We start from the raw sequence: 22,183 nt of genomic DNA, 5'->3' as shown, positions 1-22,183 counted from the left end.
TATAAGTAATAATAAAATTAAACAGAAACCACAAAGTTATCCAGAAAGCCTAAAAAGAAAAACCACATTGTTGGTCCACAAAACTTAAAATACTTATTTTCTGGTCCACTAACAGAAAAAGTTTGCTGCCCGCTGTTCTAGACTGTGGGACAAATAACCCAGCTTCTTTAACAAACAAATTGCCATGGGAAAGAGAAAGAGATGGAGGGAAATGTATAGATTAAAAGAGCCTTAAAAGAATATCAGCCAATCAAAATGTGTGGACCTTACGTGAATCCTGATTTAAATATATGAATTTTAAAATAAAAGTGACTTCCTGGCTGGATGACTTGGTCGGTAGAGCACTGTCCCAATATGCAAAGGCTGCCAGTTTGATCCCCGGTCCGAGCATATACAGAAACAGATCGATGTTTCTGTCTCTTCCACCCTCCCTCTCTCTAAAATCAATCAATAAATTTTTAAAAAGTGACATTTGTGAGACAAGTTGAAATCTGAATAGTGACTAGATATATGATGACAAGGGACCACTAATTTTTAGATGTGATAATGACATTATGGCTTCTATTTTTAGGAAGAGCCATGTTTATTATCTTTTTTACATTATACTACATACATTATGCTATAATATTATAGATATACAAGCAGATATTTACAGGTGAAATGATGTCTAGAAGTTGCTTCAAAATAACATGGAGCAAGTGGAAGAAGTGTGAATGGAGCAGAATTCACCATGGGTTGTTGAGTCAGATTCATCATACTGTTCTGTCTACTTTAGTGTATGTTTGAAATTCTCTATGATAAAACGCTAAACAGAATACACAAGAAATTTTCTATTGCAAGTTCTGTGTTAGAAGAAGCACCTATATCAAATGTTACCTGAGAGGGAAGAGAGTTTGCCAGTCAAAATGCAAACACCTTGGGCTTAACCTTGTGGGGCTGGCACCTAGGGACATGCATTTTCAACAAGCTCCCTAGGGGATTCTTATGTTTACTAAAATTGGAAAAAACACTGATCAGAATAGAATGAATACTTTGTAAAATTAACTAATAACTTCTGAATTGATTTGTTTTGTGTTAAGATTTTATACCATTAATCTTCTTGGAGCAAACCAAAGTTTCTTAGTCTCTCTTACTGCAGGAATAATTTTAAGTATTCCTATGCAGCTCATTCAATGGGAACATTTATGGAGTCTCTGCTATTTGCCATACATTGTGCTACATGTGCTATGGAGCTTTGTCTCAAGGAATGCAGTAATCCTTTAAAATAGGCATTATCACCTCTATTTTATATTCAAGGAAATTGGGACTCAGAAATCTGAGTAATTTGCCCCAATTTACTAATCTGTTAAAGATATAAGATCTGAACACGTCTTTTCATTCTAAAGTCTACATATACTTTTCACCATGCTGGTACAGAAATAACCTATACGCAGTATTCCAGGGCAGTTTCCCACAGTAAACTGTGGTTAAAGCACACGGGTTTCAAAGCTAGAGAGATTCAGATACAAGCACCAGCTCCACCACTCGGCGTTGGCTTTCTCTTTCTTTCTTTCTAAAATAGAGGTAAAAATGACCTTTCACACAGGGGATTAAATTGTAACACGCACATAAAGTGTGTGACATATTTTGAGTGCTTCATAAATGTTAGATACTGTCATTATTATTTCAGGATTGCCTTAATTTTGAGAGTTTATATTAGAGAAACTGGGATGGAATTTCAGAGGTTATATGTTCAGATCCCCCATCTCCAGGCATATCTATCCCTAAAACACATATTAAAACCAGAAGTTCCGCCTGACCTGTGGTGGCACAGGGAATCAAGCATCGACCTGGAATGCTGAGGTCTCTGGTTCAAAACCCTGGGCTTGCCCAGTCAAGGCACATATGGGAGTTGATGCTTCCTGCTCCTCCCCTCTTCACTCTCTCTCTCTCTGTCTCTCTTCTCTAAACTGAATAAATAAATTAAAAAAACCCAAAAACCAGAAGTTCCCAAGTCTCTTGACATTTAATTCTTGTCATTGTCAAAAAGCTTTTCCCTATAATTAACTGAACTTTGTTGCTGTGATTAAAATACGTGCCCTGTGTCCCAATCTCATTTTGCCTGTAGAGAAGATGGAGAACAAGCAGAGAGTGTCTTTTTTTCTTCTAATAATCTGACATACCCAGATTGGGTCAAACCTTCTATTCATCATACCAAGAACTCTAAATTAACATTAAAAAAAAAATTAGTGCACTGGCCCTGGCCGGTTTGCTGAGTGGTAGAGCGTCGGCCTGGCGTGCAGGAGTCCCGGGTTCAATTCCCGGCCAGGGTCACACAGGAGAAGCGCCCATCTGCTTCTCTACCCCTCCCCCTCTCCTTCCTCTCTGTCTCTCTCTTCCCCTCCTGCAGCCAAGGCTCCATTGGAGCAAAGTTGGCCCAGGCGCTGAGGATGGCTCTGTGGCTTCTGCCTCAGGTGCTAGAATGGCTCTGGTTGCAACAGAGCAACACCCCAGATTGCAGAGCATCACCCCCTGGTGGGCGTGCCAGGTGGATCCCGGTCGGGCGCATGCGAGAGTCTCTCTGCCTCCTCGTTTCCAACTTCAGAAAAATACAAAAAAAAAAAAAAGCAAAAAAAAAAAAATTAGTGCAGCATCATGTAATGGCCACATAGTGGTCAAGGACTGGGCCCAGGAGTCAACCCACCTGACACCTTGGGTTCGAATCCCAGCTCTGTCATTTTCAGTTGCATGACTTGAAGAATTTATGGGATTTACCCATGTCTTATTTTCCTTTTCTGTGAAATATGAAGTCTAACTCATAGCATTGTTGTGAAATTAAACAAGTGAACACAGAATGAGTACCTAAGAACATGTGCCTGACATATTAACTGCATAATGTCAACTGTTGTTATTACATTGTTTTTTTTTTTGATTAGCTACATCCAACACTTAAAATCTGTGGCCAAAACCACAAAAGGCAGGTACTCTATTAAGACTGATGCTACTTTCATGACCACCTCTGTCCTCCTCTCACCCCACCCCTTCACTGCAGAAACTAATTTTGTGGGTTTCCAATAACAGAGTCGTTGATTTCACCTAGTAAGCTTTCCCTGTCATATTACCCATCAAGACACTGGACTTTCTGTTGCATCTTTTTTCTCTGCTTTCAAGAAACCAGCTCAGCAGATTCTACATGAACCAAAGCTGATGTTTGAAACCTTGTTCATGTCCTTGAAATCAACAACCTATAAATACCAGAAACTATTAACTTTCTCTGAATGTTGGACCGAGGCCTCCAAGAATATTTCTCTAACTTCTATTTCCTGTATGTTTAAGGTGTAATTTATATACCCGATTATCATTTAATCCTCCCAACAAAATAGAAAGTACCATCTCTATCAGGAAAGTGACAAGTCATGTAACTGAACCTGAGGATTACATTTGTATTTCAAGGATGGGGAAAGGATTCCGACTCTGACAGGTCCAATTTTCATGATGGGCACTACCAAACACTGTCTTTTAAGGAATCCAGGAAATAACTTGTTTTCTAAAACCTTCAGCCGTGACTGATGTGCGGTAATAGATGTGCAGGAAAAAACGGTGGTTCTTTCCAGCAGTAATGAAAGAACCCGCTGCCAGGACCCGAGGACGGGGGCTGTCGCTGCCGTCGTTCTGGGGCTGCGAGCGTGGCTGCGTTGCTTTCCCGGGTCTAAGACCGGCCCGGCGTGGAGGGATGCGGGCTGGGCCTCCCTCCGTCCCCCGGGGGCGCAGCGAGGAGGCCAACTCACCTGCGTGGCCTGCAGCCGCACCCGCACCTCCCGCATCAGGAAGGGCTCCAAGCCGCGGCCCGCGGTGCAGAAGAAGCGAGCGCCCGCTGCAGGCCGGGAATCGAGACCCGCAAGCCTCGCCGCCATGGCCGCTTGGGCGCGGCCCCGCGGCCCAGGGGTCACGTGGCCGCGGGTGCGCGCGGCGCGTCCCCGCGCTCTGGAAGGCGGGCGCGCGGGGTGAGAGGCGGGTTGCAGTTAGAAGCCAGCGGGGCAGAGATCCCTGAGGGTGACGTCAGCGGGGAGGGGGCCTATGTGAGTCACCTTAGAAACTCCTTGATCAAGCATCTGGAACGATTTAGAATCACAGTGGAAGGATTAGAATTGATCGCCATCTGCCTTATTTTTCCACTTGAGGAAGTTGATGCCTAGTGAGGCTAAAGGACAGAGAGTTACTGGCGCAGGTGAGGCAGGAACCTAGACGTCTGAATACCTAGTAAAATAAGCCTTCTCCATTCCTCCCGATTTCCTCTTCTCCTCTTTCATCCCACGCCGCTACTCTCCTTTCATACGGAGCTTTGCTCTATCTTCACCAACAACTGGGCCAAAGCTGAGAATCCCCAGGGCCAAGAGTAGAAATTCCCACTCTTCAACCGAATGTCTCAATGTTCACGAAACAGGTCCCAGTTCTTGCATTACTTATTTAACAATCAAGGTAATAATGCAAGATCTAGTTTGGGCCACCTGATTTGATTGGGTCTGTAAACAGTATTGGAAAGGGTTTTGGTTTTTTCTTTTAAACTCTGAATTTTAAATTGGCAATGAAAATATTTCTTGGAAAGAATAGAATCCATATTACAAAAGGAACACCATTTGTTGTAGATTGGTTGAATATGATTTCCAATCCATTTGGTTATGATAGGTTGTTTCAATCCACTTGTTGATGACAACATAAAAATAGTTGGCTTTCGTAGTAAAGTTGTTTTGCTCTAAGGATAAAGTCAGTCTTGTCAGGATGTCATCATCTCATCTGTCTTCCTTGATACGCACTAAGCTTAGCTGTTGAGGGGATCGCAATGGGAGTATATCCATGAGAACATGTGGAGAAGCAACTATGGCAGGGGGATATTCATACTATAAATATAGCGGACGCTTGAAAAACATGGGGTTAGGGGCACCGACCCCTGCGCAATCGAAAATCTGTATATAACTTTTGACTCCCTCAAAACTTAACTACAGTTGGCCCTTCGCATCCAAGGATTCAAACTGTATTTTCTACCTGAGGTTGGGAATACACAGTTGGGAAAGTGAAAATACTATTTCCTCTCGAGGTTGGTTGAATACACAGATGCAAAACCTGAGGGTACAATGGGCCAACTGTATTTAGTGATAAAACAAATCCACGTGTAAGTGGACCAGCCCATTTCAACTTATCTTGTTCAAGGTCAACTGTCCTGAGAATTTGTGAGGACTGTTTGAGTTTTGGTTTGAGCAGGTTGACTCTTACTAACTTAAAAACTCTCTGAAGACCCCTGGGGCATTTGCTCCTTGGTGAGGTGATTCCTTCTAGAATGGTAACATTGTGTCTTCTATAGTCATTACCTAGCAACATGCTCTAGTAACAGGGAACATTCTTTTTGCACAGGCAGCTGGAGATTAGGTCTTGGTTGGTCACCCTCTCTCTCCGTTGCCTCCTCATTTGAAAAGGTACACTTCATATTAAATTTAAATATTGTTTCTTTACCTCCTCTTGTATGGATCAGTAGGGTGATTAATCTGTCATTTGTTTGGAGCATGTTATTTCCTTATTGCCTTGTTAAGAGATGCTTAATCCTATTGATAAAGAGATTTTATCATTTATCCTATTGCTTAAAACTGTGAAATTATTATAATTCCCATAGCTAAATAAATTGCAGTCAAAGACAGAATCAGTTTCTAGGTATAACTTTACTGCCTACAAAACAAAACAACATTAAATTAGCTCTGTGGTTACATGAATAGATAAATAGAAACTGTTCAGTGAATGACTATCTCTCTGGCAAGTGCTTCCCATGTGCTTCCCTCCTGCCCAGCCTCTCCCCAGCTTTATGGTTGACTGGGATGGTACCATGAAAATGTTTATGAAGCCATAAAAGAGCTTTTCAAAGTTTCAGTCTTAAGACTTCTCAGACCCTCCCATTGTAGTGAGATCCTTTCTCTTTTTTTGCCTCCATACTTACACTCTCTTTCTCTTGGCAGGTGCCGCAGCTCATTATAACTTTTCTATATTCTGGGGTTCCTGACCCTCAAGTCTGTCTGGGGAGACCCATGAAACCTCCTTAGTAGTTCCTACATTGTGTACCCTAGATGGTCAGCATGCCGACATAATGTATCTCATTCAGTTCAACAGATACTGGACACCCACTCTCTGTCAGACACCACATGAAGTCTTGAAGGTACAAAGACAAGTAAACAAGGTTCTGGACTTCAAACGGCTTAGAGAATGGTGAGATTGATTTATCAAATATGTATCTAGGATGCTGTGGCAGCACAAAAAGGTGGCAGGGAGAACTTCTTGGAGAAAAATCACTCCTGTGCAGTGTTGGAGGATGTGTTAAATGACTCACTGGGATGGGAGTGGTGGTGTGTTTTAGAGTACAAAGAGCAGCAAAGGTTAATGTCAGTGTGTGTGTGTGTGGGGGGGGGTGGCAGGGAGGCCACAACAGTAGCTAGGTGCTATTAGAGCATAAATTATGAGTTGAGAAGTAGATAGAGATAAAGGTAGAGAGGTGGGTAAGGACCAAGCTATTGCAGTACTGTCCAAGGTGGATGAAGAAATGACTTTTTTCCTCCCATGGCTGGTCAGCAACTTGCTTTTCTGGACAGAACCATGGCTGAGTGAGGCTGCAGTCCTGCAAGCCACCCTTTCCCTTACATTCCCACCACCCTTTCCCCTTCTTCTGTGGTCTCTTGCCCTCCAGGAGCCTTGCTTTAGAGAGCAAGGCCAGCGGCTACTCTTCCTCTAGGGGAGTCAAGTGTGCTCACCTTTGGACCCTGCTTCAGCACAACACTTCCAACACTTGCCTCTCACACAGTGCTTGAGATGAGATGAAATAGGTGGAGTTCTGACTCTTTAGAAAGAAAATAATTGGGTTTCTGAGAGGAGAGTTGCTTGGAATTTCCTCCCCATTACTCGAATACTCTGTCCTCCATCATTCCTACTTCTTATTAAAAAATGTCGCTAGTGAAAAAGAACTATTGATCTCTACAGATGTTTAGCATATCCAGCTGAGTTTTGCTATTTGGATATTGTATATTCAACATGTAGGGAGTTGGAAGCAGACAGGAGCAATTTTAGAACTGATACACTTTTAAGTGAGATGTTTTAGGCATTTAGGGCAAGATCATTTACTTCAAGATCTCTTACTATTTTGGTATGATTGGCAATTTCTTTAGTTCTTAAAGGATGTCTTTTTAATAGGTATATTTAGATATGAATATGCAAATGATTTATATTGTGAGGTCCTTGAGGAAGGGATGACCTCATTCATCGGGGCCTCCCTAGAGAGCACACTGGCTTGCCTATGGAAGGCTCGCAGTAAATGTATGCTGAATTGAATGGAATGTAACCAAACAGAAGGTTGCTCACTAAAGAAGTCCCCCTGAATTAGGAGGAATTACTATAAGCCCCACATCAGCTGGAGCCTTGATGATCTAGTTATGGGGATAAGGGTAGGGTACTGAGGACAATGGAGGGCATTTAAGGGGATAGGAGGACCCCAAAGATAAACTTCTTCTCATTTTTGCAGTTGAGCAGGGTTGGTGGTGAACCAGGGCCCCTTCTCCTCCAGAGATCACTGCTATCTACCAACCATTCAACTGCCAGCTTCTCTGAAATGCCCACTCTTTCCCTCTTCCCAGCCCAGGCCTTTGCTTATACTGTTCCTTTTGTTTAGCCCTTTTCTCTTCCATTGCTTTAATTTAAAGCTAAGCTCAATGCCACATCTTATATAATGCTTTCTCTTGCCTTTCCTTTAACATTTTACTTACCTAATATTTTATAATACCTTTATCAATTATTTTTGCATTCATAAATATCTATTGAGGCCATGGCAATGTGTCAGTTAATATGACAAAGTCCCAGCCTTTGGGAAACTTTCAGTTTAATGAGAGGTCATGGTGACGGTGCTGGGTTGCTCAAAGAGACATAAAAGGATGACAGTACAAAGTGCCATATGGGAAGGAAAGAAATGCAGCTGGGTCTGGCATTGAGTAGGGACTTGGTAAATGAGGTTGAATAAATGAACTTATTCTGAAGTCAATGAGCATTTGCCATTTTTTTGTCTTCTCACCTTCCTTGAAGCATCTTTGCCCAGAAGGGCCATTATCTACCTTCTGAGGTCCACCTTCCCGAGGCAGACACATGGATGTTGGATGAACTCCTGCTCATACAATCCAGCATAGTAACTTGTCAAGAGAATGATTTTATACCTTTTTTAGAACTCCAATTGTGGAATTGTGTTCAATTGTGGCATTGTGTTAAAACCATAGATACAGATACAAATATCTTCCAACATATACAATCCGACCAAGTCAGTGCAGATGGTGAAAGAAAGAATGAACATATTTTTATGGCTGCAACTGCAAAAGCAATTTGGGAGAAAGCTATTGGTCACATACTGATTAAACCACTTACATGCACACAGTAATCACCTTGAATGGTCCTTCTTTGAACATGCAATCAAGAAAGAGAAAATTTAGTAGAAAATTATTGAATTGTGTTGGTAAATACTGCCTTTAAAATGTTATTTATTCATTAGTGTTTGTATCACTGTAGTTTTAATGTAACATCAAAATTCAAAAGAAGCAATTTTCATGCTTTAATCTAGAGAGACAATTCAATTGCTTTAGTTATGCAGTGTATGAATTTTTTTGATGTACAGAGTCTAGTATAGTTACTGCTTTTCGTAAAAAAGTGCTATGTATTTAATGCATATTTTGAAACACTAGGGTATTTCATTTTATTTATTTAAATTTACTTTGAGCTCATAAAACCATATTTGTATTTGATAGACCCATATAGTGATCCAATTGGAAAAGAGTATGGAAAGTATTTCTTCGATACATTTGCTGACTGAATCTACAACTGAATCTACAATTTTCTTCCGTTTACTTGAATGAACTATATTGCCTAAATAAAATAAAGCCAGTTTCTCCTTGCAGTTATGTTCACCTCATTCAGACTATTGTTTTAATATTCCTTTACTTTGTTCCATTTTGTATGTGTATTTATTATGAATTATTTTTCCTGTAGAGTCTTACTATTACCTATCTATTTCTTAGTCTGAAGGAAGTCCCCCAAATGCCCAAAACTAGCTGGAATACCCATATTTGGTATTTCCCCCTTTCATTTTCCTGTAAGCCTTTCTTCTTTGTAGTTGATGGTTATTTATTTTGCCCGCTTTTTTCAGTGCTAATTGAAAAAAATCACCTTAAAACTCAAACAGATGGGATTCACGAATAAACAAACCCAACCAAGGGACGGATTTTATTTTGTCAGAAACAGAATATTGTCCTTATTGTGACTAGTACTTGACAGAATAGAATCTAAAGATTTTATTAGAATGTAGGCGTATTCAGTCACTCCTCTCCCATTGTTGGCATGAAGAGCTGAGAGTGGACTGTGGAACAGGCAAACTTACTTCATTATGTGTTCATCTCTATTTTTCTTTTTGTGGAAGGGTGATAATTTTTTGCTGCGTATGAACATTTTGCTCTGTTTTGAAAAATAGATTTTAGCATCTTTGAAAAGCTCTTTCTGGTAGATAACTACACCCAATCAGGCTTGTCCAACAATTTTCTTATTAAAAGTTTGCAATTTAATAATTTAGAATATGCTAGTTATATTTAATGATTTAAGTCTCTATAATGGTATGAATTATCATTGGCTAAACAGAAAACCAGTGTAGACACAAAATAAAAGCATGTAACCTGCAGCAGCAGCTTAGGCAATCATTTGGTTCTTTCATAAAATAGCTTTGAAATAAGACAACAGTGCCAGAAATTACTTGGTACAGTTGAGCTTCTAGATCACAGATGACATTTGTATCTTTAATCACTCTATTTTGCTTTATTGCCATGTTACTCTAATCAACTTAGATGATACAGATCTTCTGCCTCATAAACTTAAAAATTAAAATTAGCAAGGTTGGGAAAAAATAATTTTAAAAGCTGGCCTCAGAATTCATTGTAAGTACAAAATAGTACTTGTTTAAAAAGAATTCCTTGATGGAGTTCAGTGAGGCTTCAAGTCACTGACCGGAGAAATATGGAGATAATTCAACTGTTCTGCACAAGATGTCAACAGGACATAGGAAATATTGTGAGGGGGGAAGATCAGATAAGGAAAGGGAAGATGTGGGACAGGATTGTGGGACACTGAGGCAGCGGGGGGTGGAGAGGGTTTGCAGTAAGCAACAAGTGACAGCTTGCCTGTGGTTTGGTAGTTATAAACCTTCTAAGAGGATGTTCAATACTCATTTTAAGTTTGTTTCTGATGCTGCTGTCATGTTAAACCCTCTCCAGTGACCCAACGTTTAGTGATGAAACAAATAGACAAAAATAGCTTTGTGACTCAGGGGATTGTGATGTGGAGAGGGACAGCACCGTCTGAATGGATTGTGGACATTGCAATCTTGGGGCAACCCAGAGCAGGTAAACTACTGGACTAATGGGGATTATAATCAAAGGTTGGGTCCAACATTCTCAATTTTATATTTTTGGATGATCATTTTCTTCTTCTTCTTTTTTTTTTTTTTCAATCCTGAGGACTGTTTAAAGGTATTTTCTTTTTTTTTTCATGCTTATTTTATTGATTTTAGAGAGAAGAAGGGAAAGAGAGAGGGGAACATCGATCTGTTCCTGTATGTGCCCCGACTATGGATCGAACCAGCAGCCTCTGTGCTTCGGGATGATGCTCCAGCTAACAGCTATCCGGCCAGGGCATGGTGGTTTGTTTTTTGTTTTTTTTAATTACTTTAAAATAGTACTAGCATATGGATTAATCTTTAACCAGAATTGCTTAAATATGTTATTTAGACATTGTATGAAGCCTACTTTCTAAAAAAGGAAGGGAGTGCATCCCTAGGTTAATAACTATGCAAGAGTTCCCTCTCCCTTTGAGTCTGGGTTTATTTTAGTAAGATCTGACATAGTGGGACACTGTGATGGCAACATGGTGCCCCATTTAGAACAGGGAAGGGATACCACCATTAGTGGGCATTCCTTTCTGACCTGTGGCAGGCACTGCTCTTGTGAATCTGGGCTGCTTTGCTTGCTTTGGTCAATTTATAGGAGTTTTGTGAATTCCCAAGGAGACCTCACCCACCAATCATGAATGCAAAATGATGGGAAAGTGAAAGATCTAGAAATTGGTCTCCCCTAGAGTCTTCCTCAAATTTTACTTCAACTAATTACTTGAGATGTTTTTATTTTCTTATATAAAGCATTTAGGAAGGTTTTAAAAGATTACCTTTGAGACAATGGTAAACAACTAGTTATTTATAGAAATGCCAGTATCTCCATAGACAGGGGCTTGATTAATTGAATAATAATTATTATCAATTAAACATAAAGATTCATTTTTTTTTTTTAATTTAGTGAGAGTTCGGTCATTACCAAGGCTTTTAGAATGCAGTTTCTCATTTGCCGTGGACATGACCACAAAAATTTTCCCATTAGGTTTTCTTTCTGCTACATTGCTAGCATTCAACCTATTGGGAACATTAAAAAAAAAAAAACTTAGTGAGAGGTGGGGAGGCAGAGACCCACTCTTGCATGCGACCTGACTGGGATCCACCCGGCATGCCCACCAAGGGGCAGTGCTCTGCCCCTCTGGGGCCCTTGCTCTGTTGCAACAGGAGCCAGTTTTTTTTTTTTTTTTTCATTTTTCTGAAGCTGGAAACAGGGAGAGACAGTCAGACAGACTCCGCATGCGCCCGACCGGGATCCACCCAGCATGCCCACCATGGGGCGACGCTCTGCCCACCAGGGGGCGATGCTCTGCCCATCCTGGGCGTCGCCATGTTGCGACCAGAGCCACTCTAGCGCCTGAGGCAGAGGCCACAGAGCCATCCCCAGCGCCCGGGCCATCTTTGCTCCAATGGAGCCTTGGCTGCGGGAGGGGAAGAGAGAGACAGAGAGGAAAGCGTGGCGGAGGGGTGGAGAAGCAAATGGGCGCTTCTCCTGTGTGCCCTGGCCAGAATCGAACCCGGGTCCTCCGCACGCTAGGCCGACGCTCTACCGCTGAGCCAACCGGCCAGGGCAGGAGCCAGTTTTTAGTGCCTGAGGTAGAGGCCATAGAGCCATTCTCAGTATCTGGGGCCAACTTGCTCCAGTCGAGCTGTGGCTGCAAGAGGGGAGGAGAAATGAGAGAGAGAGAGAGAGAGAGAGAAATGAGAGGGGGAAGGAGGAGAGGGGGAGAAGCAGTGCTTCTCCTGTGTGCTGTGACCAGGAATCGAACCCAGGACATCCACACACCAGGCTGACACTCTATCACTGAGCTCATCAGCTAGGGCCAACATAAAGGTTCTTATAGGGAGTCCAGTGGGAAATTTTTTCACTAGCTATCCCTTGGTTAATTTTTTTTTAAAGAAAAGTCTTTTTTTAATGTTTTTGGAAGGTAGAAAATAGAATAAATATGGAAAAACAAGGAGGCTACACTTTTGAGAAAATATCCACAAAAAGAGACACAATTCACACAGACAAACTACAGCAATGTGTGGGAATTCTCATGTTCTCTTTAGGGGAACTGATGATAATCAAAAGTTTTTGCTCATAAAAAAATTGTGCAGAACAAACAAACTTTTGGAGGTCAAGGTCTTCGAGGGATGTGTTCTAAGTTGGTTGGTGTTTTATGACTGCATAGTTTCAGCCCAGTTTGGATTTTGAAGGAGAGGAGAAAGAAATGTTCTATTTGGACCACCCTGTGTTCCTCCTCCCTCCCTGAGTTATTGTGATGGCCTTCTGGCCTGAAGTTTTATGGCACCAACTGGAAACTCTATTTTCCCCAGGTGTCAACATCTGACAGAGGCAAACCATCCAATCTGACGTCCTGGATTAAGTGGAAACCAAAGTGTGATAAAATACAACCTGAGAAACAAATTTAAAAAATGGTAATAATCACTGGAAATAGTTTTTAATAAGCTTTTCTCTTTTATGCCATTTTACTGTATTAACACTTGCACTGCCTACAGAGATGGGATTTTGTTATTCTTTCCTTCCTTTCTCTTTTTACTGCTCAACACATATTTTGGTAAATAAATGTCAGAAGTAAAGCTCTATTTCTGAGTTGCTTGGTGTGATTTTGAAAATCAGCACAGCTATATATTCTGTGCATGGTTAGGCCTAATTCAATAAAAATATTTAGAAAGCATAGAAAATCTTTTTCCTTTTCAGGGGTCCCCAAACTTTTTACACAGGGGGCCAGTTCACTGTCCCTCAGACCGTTGGAGGGCCGCCACATACAGTGCTCCTCTCACTGACCACCAGTGAAAGAGGTGCCCCTTCCGAAAGTGCGGCGGGGGCTGGATAAATGGTTTCAGGGGGCTGCATGCGGCCCACGGGCCATAATTTGGGGACGCCTGCTCTACATGGTGGGGCAAAAGTAGGTTTGCAGTTGTGAGTGCATGCTTTAAGTAACTGTGCAGTAAATGCTATTAGTCACCACATTTTTAAATAAGTTACATTGAGACATTTTTACTAATCTACACCTCTGTACTCATTTAAATTAGCACTAAAGACCTGTACATTTGACTGCTTTGACTGTCACATTTAAATGCCCTTTCTTAAGGCATTAGTTTTCTTATTTACCTGGTTCTTATGTTTGTTTTATTCTCTAATATTGTGATTAGGGATATATTTTGACAGCTGTGTTACTGTGCAAAGAAGATGGAATTAGAGCTTTACAGTAATGAATTTGATGCACTGTTTGGAAGATGTGTAGTCTCTCTTCTCTGGATATAACATGCTCCATATATCAGTGATTGAGCTGGTCACTTTTGTGGTTTAAATCTTCTATAGCAATTGTTGGGAAACTTTTCTGAAAGGACAAATAGTAAATATTTTAGGCTTAGCAGACTACACAGTCTCTGTCATAACTACTTAACACTGCTGTCATAATGCAAAACTAGCCATAGACAGTATATAAATGAATGAATCTAACTGTGTTCCTATAACATTTTATTTACAAAAATAGGCAGCCAGCATGCAAGCCATAATTTTCTGACCCATGTTCTATTACTTTGTTATCTACCTGATTGATCAGTTTCTGTAGGGTATGTTAAAATTTCCAAATAGATTCATAATTTATTTTTATTTATATCCTTAAAAGTCTGTTAGATGTCACTTTATAACTTAGAATAGTAGTAGAAAATGGAGGTTAAGAATGAACTCAGAGTTGACAGTCCGAGTGTGTCCTTACGTAAGTCTCTTAATCCTCTGTGTCTCAGTTCCCTCCCTTGTGAGGGGGGGATAATAATAATATTACCCCTTAGTGTTGTTGAGGATTAAATGAGTTAATACATGCAAAGCTCTTAGAATAGTGCTTGGAATATGATAAGCACTAAATGAAGGTGAAACACTATTATTTGAGATGTTGTTAGGTACAATTAGGAATATAATCATTATGCATCTTTGATACATATTCCTTTAATCTTTATATAATATTTATGCTTTCCGTTCTACTTTTGTCCTTAATTCACTTGTATCTGACATTAAAATTGCTTCTCTGGCTTGCTTATTATATCTTTATTCCTTCTCTTCATTTTCAACTTTTCTGTACTGTGTGTTTCTATAGAAAACTTGTTTTTGCATCTTATTTTTTGTTCATTTTTAAACCAATCTGATACCCTATTTCTTTTTGTTGATTAATTTAACCATTTATATTTATTTTAGTTATTGTCATATTTAAAATTATTGATTCCATCTAATTCATATTGTCTATTATATTCTTATTTGGTTAACTTATTCCTCTTCATCCTCCCTCCCTCCCTCCCTCCCTCCCTCCCTCCCTCCCTCCCTCCCTCCCCCCCTTCCCCCCTCCCTCCCTCCCTCCTTTCTTTCTTTCTTTCTTTCTTTCTTTCTTTCTTTCTTTATTTATTTCTTTCATTTCTTTCATTTCTTTTGTGTGTGAGAGAGACACGGATAGGGACAGACAGACAGGAATGGAGAGAGATGAGAAGCATCAATTCTTTGTTGTGGCACCTTAGTTGTTCATTGATTGCTTTCTCATATGTGCCTTGACGGGGGGCTACAGCAGAGTAAGTGACCCCTTGCTCAAGCCAGTGATCTTGGGCTTAAGCTAGCAACCTTGGGCTTCATGCCAGTGACCTTTGGGCACAAGCCAGAGACTATGGGGTCATGTCTATGATCCCATGCTTAAGCTGGCGACCCTATGCTCAAGCTGGTGCGAGCCTGTACTCAAGCCAATGAGCCTACGCTCAAGCCGGGGACTTCAGGGCTTTGAACCTGCGTCCTCTGCATCCCAGTCCAATGTTCTATCTACCGCACCACTGCCTGGTCAGGCATACCTTCTTAATCTAGGTTTTCATCTTTAACTGTGGAACACTGTCAGTCATTAATTCTTCAACTATTTGCTTCCTTATTTACTCTCCTATTAAAGAAGAACCAATGAAGAACCATGAAAGGAAGTATGGCTACAATGAAAACTAATTTAGTGTGCAGAAGGATTCAGGGGTCTATTAATAGATGGAATATATGTGGGATAAAATTCTTGTTTCTTCATTATGTAACCAATATTTGCTCTTATATTTACTTTAAATTTTTAATGTGTTTCTCCCATTATTTCACCTTGCTTGCTGTATGTTATGATGTGTTCTCTTTTGCTCTATAGAACTTATGCTCTTCAAGTAGTATTTTCCTTGTGAGCTTATATTTCCTTGGGGATATTTGCTACCCTGGCTTTTAATGAGTTTGTAAGCCTCTCTGTGAGACTGCCATTTCTTTTCCCCTCAAGGTTGTAACTACCTTCTGGATCCTCAGGAGTCTCTTATGGGTTCTATGTTAGCTTTTTAAGTGCATGTGATCCCCTCTTGATTGTTTATCATTTGTTTTGCTTGTTTTTGCTATTTTGATTTTGCTTCTTTAGGGTTGGGTTCAGGAGAAGGTGCTAGCAGCCAGGGCTAGTTCAATGTCATGCAACAAGTATACATTCTTTATAGCATTGCCAGTTCTCAAGCTGTATCACTGTGTTTGAAAGGGCAATATATACCATGGCTCTCAAATTTCAGTAATTTTAATAATCACTGCATATAACTGTGTGATTGACCTGGTCATCCCAATCACTTCCTGGAGATTGTTAACATGAATAGATAGAATGGTATGCCTACAGTATTTAAACTTGATTCAACTTTTTTTTTCTGGTGAGTCCAAAGGGCCAAGGCTTTACTTTCAAGGGTATATTTCATGAACTTGAATGATGATTCCCTGGTTCTACCCTAATCCTTACCAGTCTTGAAGATTTACTATGCCAGGAAAGTCACATCTTAAAATTTATGTTATTTTAATAAAAAGTTTAAATTGAATTTTACTTTCATTGATTTCCACAAAGTGAAAGAATTCACTCCAGTATCATAAATCCTGCACCTGCACCAGATGTGTCCAGTAAGATGGCAAAGAGCAATTCATTCTCATGAACTTCCTGTTTTCTGTGGGGAGGTTTGCTTAAGAGTTCAACAGGGTATCTCACCACCAGTCTTATGGAGCTCATATAATACTTATCTTTTGGGAGGAAGATATTAAATTTAAACTGTAGGTCAAATTAATTTAGTTTAGGTTTTTTTTTTTAAAAAAATCCAGTTTTCTGAATGATAGTCAATTTTGTTGATGAAAAGAGCTTGTGCTAAAAAAAGGAAAGAAAGAAAAAATCTTGTGCTAAGTGCTGAAATTAGTTACTGAGATTACATGTAAAATCCTTCTCTGGAGGTCTTTAAATATAGGATGTATCTTTATCTTTCTGAGTTGGCCAGCTTAGGGGTATTTTTAAGGATGCAAGGACAGAGATAATATCTTTTCTAACTCTATATGAATCTTTGATTGAAACTACTTTCCAATTTTTAGCTGAGAAATGCACCCTTTTAAAAAGTGCTTTTGTGTAACTGAAATTTTACAAGGTGATATAAAGACAGACATACTAGAAGTAATTATATTTCACCTGAATTTTGTATTAACCAATTCTTCTTATCTCTCTCAATGGTTTCTATCTGCTCCTACTATTTATTTTTGCCCTAATAACTACTGGAAATATCTGAGGTATCCTCTTTACTACACTCTAACCCAGTTATAGGTTTTATAGCTTTCTTAAGATTTGCCTGATGTTTGCACTCACTTTTTCCTTCCCTGACCTCTCTTTCTTGCACCCCACAAGCAAATGTGTCACAATGCTCTAGGCTAGAACAGTATTTCTATGAAACTGGCCTGCATTTTCCTTGGCTTTATCAGCCATTGTAATAATCTTGCCCCCTCTCTGCCCCTCACACATTCAAGGAAAAGTAAATTATTTCATGGTAAACTTGGGAACAGAAAGTGGGTACACATGGGCCCAGATCCTTCCCTTCTTCTTTTCTTATGGGACCCAGTTGCCCCCCAAAATAATGCATTTTGTTCTGCTTCTCCATGCTGTAGAATTTACAGCATTCAATACCTTTTCAACATATCCTCTAAGTCAGCTGCTTTCAACTGTTTTACACTTGGGGCCCAATGACCTAGCTGGCAGAAAATGGAAACATACTATGAATAAAATTTTATCTTACTGCACTTAACAATTCAACACAAACAATCTGGTGCTTGATTCCCAAACTCCACATGTACGATGTATTGAACACTATATAAGCTTGTCCGAATGCTTTTTGTCTATTGCATATGATTTGTAAATGCTCTTGCACGGTGCAAAAGGTTGTTTGAACAAGGCTACAAGTTCCAAAGATAACTAAGACAACCTCAATAGTATTTTCATCAATGATACAGGCTGATAAGTGGCAATCACCCTGAGCATTAGTGAATTTGACTAAAATCATTGAGTCTATAACCATTATACAACATCAGGATCATTAACTTTTTCACGGACCAGCATGAAATTTGTGGTGGACCAGCACTGGTCCTCAGACTGATGGTTGAGAATCACTGCTCTAAGTACTTTCCTTTTTTTCTAAAATTTCTGGATAGTTTTTTGACTTGTCTTTCAGATGACTAATTTTCTCTCTCTGTGCCTAATATATTGTTTAAATCAGGGGTAGTCAACCTTTTTATACCTACTGCCCACTTCTGTATCTCAGTAGTAAAATTTTCTAACTACCCACCAGTTCCACAGTAATGGTGATTTATAAAGTAGGGAAGTAACTTTACTTTATAAAATTTATAAAGCAAGTTAAAGCATATAATAATAATTATTACCAAGTACTTTATGTCAGATTTTTGCTAAGTTTGGCAGAATAAATCTTTATAAAACAACTTACTATACTTAAATCTATCTTTTTATTTATACTTCAGTTGCTCTGCTACCGCCCACCATGAAAGCTGGAACGCCCACTAGTGGGCAGTAGAGACCAGGTTGATTACCACTGGTTTAAATCATGATTTGCGTTTTTAATTTTATATTATTTCATTTAGACTTTTACTTGTCTTCTTTGTTATTTTTTATAGTTTCTAGCTTCCTGCCTAAAATTTCTATCTTGGCTTTTATTTCTTTAGGTATAAACACAATTTTTAATGCTCTTTTTAGCAATCTGTGTCTAAAAATTTCAGTATACCATGTTTTGGGGTCATTTCTGTTACTTAGTGTTTATATTGTTTTTTGCTTAAGGCATTTGTTTCCTTGTGTGCTTAGTGATCTTTAAGTCTGTGCTGAATATTTCATTTAAAAGGTATTTAGAAAATATTTTGTTGCCTAGGATGATGGCATCTTCTCTCAGAGAGGACTTTCCTTTGGTTCTGCTAGGTGTTTGGGAGTGCTACCATTCTGGGACCTCCTTCATTTTGGTTTAAAGCTTGAGATTCCTGGATATCCAGATGGTAGAAGGCTGGATAACATATTCCCGCAGTGCTGGTTTATTTCCAGTTCACCCCTATCCTGAAGGCACACTTTTCCTAATTCTAGCAGATAGTAGGAGTTAATTCATCAGAGCCGCATCCCTTGACAGTGCCTAGGCTTTGATTTCCGGCCTCAAGAGGATTCAACATGAAGATGAGCTTTATAGTTTCTTTTCCATCATAGGCAAATACCTTGGAAAAATAATGCAACCTTGCATAGCCAGGCTTATTTTCCGGGTCTTGTCTTCTAATCTTGGCCTAGTAAGATCTCAATATTTTGTGAGCTATTTTTGGATCCAGCTTAAGAAAGTTAAGTTTTCCTTAGTGAGAAGGTTAGAGCAGATTACCTTGTCTGCTGTTCCTTTTTTATCCCCCCCATAAGAACTATCTGCCTACTGAGATCAGAAATTTTGATTTGCTCTTTACCTTAACCTTAGCTTTAGAGTAAAGGCCCCAGTGAGGCCAACACTTCTGCCATGTGCTTCTTAGAGTGTATTTGTCAGTTGATCATTTCACCAACTACAATAGACATTTTTTGAAGGGGACTTCTCTGTTATGTATCTTAATCTATTTCTCTCTAGGCATTAGTTTCTGAAATGAAAATGAGTTTCTCAAGCTAGGTAAGTTCTCACACACCATGCAATTAGCATGTGTTTTTGTAATAAAATCAATAGAGAGTCGTTAAAAAATTTGAGAAACCAAAGAAGGAGAAAAAGAGGTCAACTAGGATATGGTAAGATATTAATTGAATTTGACAGGCAAGAGATTATTGGCTACCTAGGCAAGACTAATTATTGGTGAGGTGGCAAGAATAAAGGAACACTGAGAGAGCAGAGATAGCAAATGTAGCATGTTTTATAAAAAGCTTACAAAAGAAAGCAAAGAAATAGGGCAGTAATTAGAAGTGGTCATGGGAAAAAAAGGTAAGGTAAAGATGGAAAAGATGAGAATCTTTCTGTGCTGAGAGGAAAGAACTAGTATGAAAGAAGTTGAGGATATATGAGAGAAAATGGGTAGAATTATTAAATGCATCAATTATCAGATGGTAACAGACTCAAGAGTAGAAGTGAATTGGTCCTCTGACCAGACATTGAACACATTTTCCACTGAATTTGTTTGCTTCAGAGTTAGAACCTTTATGATTCAATCTGAATGTTAGAGTTTAGAGTAAGTGTCCTTATATAATCCTAAAATATGCTAGACCTCCGCCTGTGTTTCCACTGCTCTGTGCGTGCACTTCCCATTGAGTTCTATCATAGGCCTATGGTATCTTTTACCTTAACTAGAGTCTGAGGTCCTTAAAGTCAGAACTTGGGTCTTTGTAGTTCCACAATAGCCAATCAGTAGTTTATCAAGTGAATGCTTGCCATCCCTTTTATAATTGTTTGCACAGTTCAAAAGGATGGATCAGAAATGGCATTTTAAAATTTCCCTGTGTTTCAAAGCTTTTAAATGTCTTTTTGAACTCAACTAGTAAGGACATAAATGGAAATCCAGCAGTAATTTATTAATTGACTTGTACTTTATTTAGATTTTACTGGTGGTAATGGACCCTTCGGGAGTCTCTTTGCTCTTGAAATAACTGCATGCATGATGTAACAAATGTAGCCACTTCTTATGCAAACACATTTTATCCAGCATTGAAAATTGTTGCTTTGCGAGAAGAATAAAATGACACCTCACTTCTACTTTATTTTTATTTTATTTTATTTATTTATTTATTTATTTATTTATTTATTTATTTATTTATTTTCTCCTATTTTTCTGAAGCTAGAAACGGGGAGAGACAGTCAGACAGACTCCCGCATGTGCCCGACCGGGATCCACCCGGCAGGCCCACCAGGGAGCGACACTCTGCCCACCAGGGGGTGATGCTCTGCCCCTTAGGAGCGTCGCTCTGTTGCGACCAGAGCCACTCTAGTGCCTGAGGCAGAGGCCAAGGAGCCATCCCCAGCGCCTGGGCCATCTTTGCTCCAATGAAGCCTCGCTGCGGGAGGGGAAGAGAAAGACAGAGAGGAAGGAGAGGGGGAGGGGTGGAGAAGCAAATGGGCGCCCCTCCTGTGTGCCCTGGCCGGGAATCGAACCCGGGACTTCTGCATGCCAGGCCGACGCTCTACCACTGAGCCAACCAGCCAGGGCCTCTACTTTATTTATAAAACAGCAAAAGCAAATCTATAAGTTTTTAAATGTATTTTTAAAAAATTAAATGTTTAATTTAATTTTTAAAAATTAAATTAAATTGTTTAAAATCCAAGAGATACAATATCTATACATGAAGTTCTCCTTCCTTCCTCATCTCCAGTTGCCTAGTACTTAGCATCTGGGTAACAGTTGAATGTGTATGTGTTCTTCTAGGAATATTTTATGCTTTTACAACCATACATATTATTCTTTATTTCCATTTTTACACAAATGGTAGCCTGCTTTACACATTGTACTCTACCTTGCTTTCTCCACTAAACAAAGTATTTCAACAATACAAAACATTCTTGTTATATGTTATCACCTTAAATTAAGGCAGGGCTTACATTCAGTGGCATCAGAACCATTGTTAATGAGCAGCAGGCATGATGTGGTCACTATTATTGGTGCATGTGCAGGATGGACAATGGCAACTCCTTGACTTTTCAGGCAACTGACCGTTGAAAGACTACTTTGGAGGAAATATGAGTCCCAGTCTATGTCTGAAAGCCTTCCAATTCCTTCTTCTAAAAATTAAGAAGGTTCCAGCATCAGAACTAACATGTATCAGCATTGTTGAAGATGATTTTGGAGATAATGGTGGAGCACAAAGGATAACATTCCATAGCAAAGTATGAATTTCTATAACTTGGAATCTAAAAGTGATTCAGAGAGATGGGCTGTGAATGTGAGGAAGTTGTAAGAATTCCTTAACCACAGGTGGTGGCGCAGTGGATAGAGCGTTGGCCTGGGAAACTGAGGACCCAGATTTGAAACCCTGACGTGGCTGGCTTGAGTGCCGGCTTATTTGGCTTGAGATGGGCTCATAAATGGTTGCTGGCATGAGCCCAAGGTTACTGTCTTGACAAGGGGTCAGTGGCTTGGCTGGAGCCCCCTGGTCAAGGCACATATGAGAATTGATGTGTCTCATTGCTCTCCCTTTCCCATCTGTCCCTCTTTCTTGAATTTATTTATTTATTTATTTATTTATTTTTTATATTTTTCTGAAGCTGGAAACGGGGAGAGACAGTCAGACAGACTCCCGCATGCGCCCGACCGGGATCCACCCGGCACGCCCACCAGGAGCGACTCTCTGCCACCAGGGGGGCGATGCTTCTGCCCCTCCAGGGCATCGCTCTGCCTAGACCAGAGCCACTCTAGCGCCTGTGGCAGAG

At 39.9% G+C, this 22,183-nt stretch overlaps 1 protein-coding gene and 1 non-coding gene across 4 annotated transcripts in view; one reads left to right on the top strand and one right to left on the bottom strand.

The window, feature by feature from the left end:
• Window positions 1-3,910, bottom strand: part of THUMPD2 (THUMP domain containing 2) — a 31,764-nt gene extending 27,854 nt beyond the window's left edge. For 2 of the 3 annotated variants that reach the window (XM_066378428.1, XM_066378430.1), the window contains exon 1: window positions 3,768-3,910. In XM_066378428.1, coding sequence (XP_066234525.1) covers window positions 3,768-3,893 — 126 coding nt within the window. In that variant the 5' untranslated portion in view covers window positions 3,894-3,910. The remainder of the gene's footprint in view (window positions 1-3,767) is intronic. The other variant, XM_066378429.1, reaches the window with a different exon arrangement.
• Window positions 3,911-11,389: 7,479 nt separating this feature from the next.
• On the top strand, window positions 11,390-11,509 carry LOC136401614 (small nucleolar RNA SNORA32). Its single transcript, XR_010750637.1, has one exon. It is a non-coding gene; the product is annotated as a small nucleolar RNA SNORA32 (small nucleolar RNA).
• The last annotated feature ends 10,674 nt before the right edge of the window (window positions 11,510-22,183 follow it).

Source organism: Saccopteryx leptura, chromosome 3 (assembly GCF_036850995.1).
Source record: "Saccopteryx leptura isolate mSacLep1 chromosome 3, mSacLep1_pri_phased_curated, whole genome shotgun sequence".
NCBI classification, from domain to species: Eukaryota; Metazoa; Chordata; class Mammalia; order Chiroptera; family Emballonuridae; genus Saccopteryx; species Saccopteryx leptura.
The sequence above is the reverse complement of the archived record's forward strand: the minus strand, read 5'-3'. Positions and strand labels throughout refer to the sequence as shown.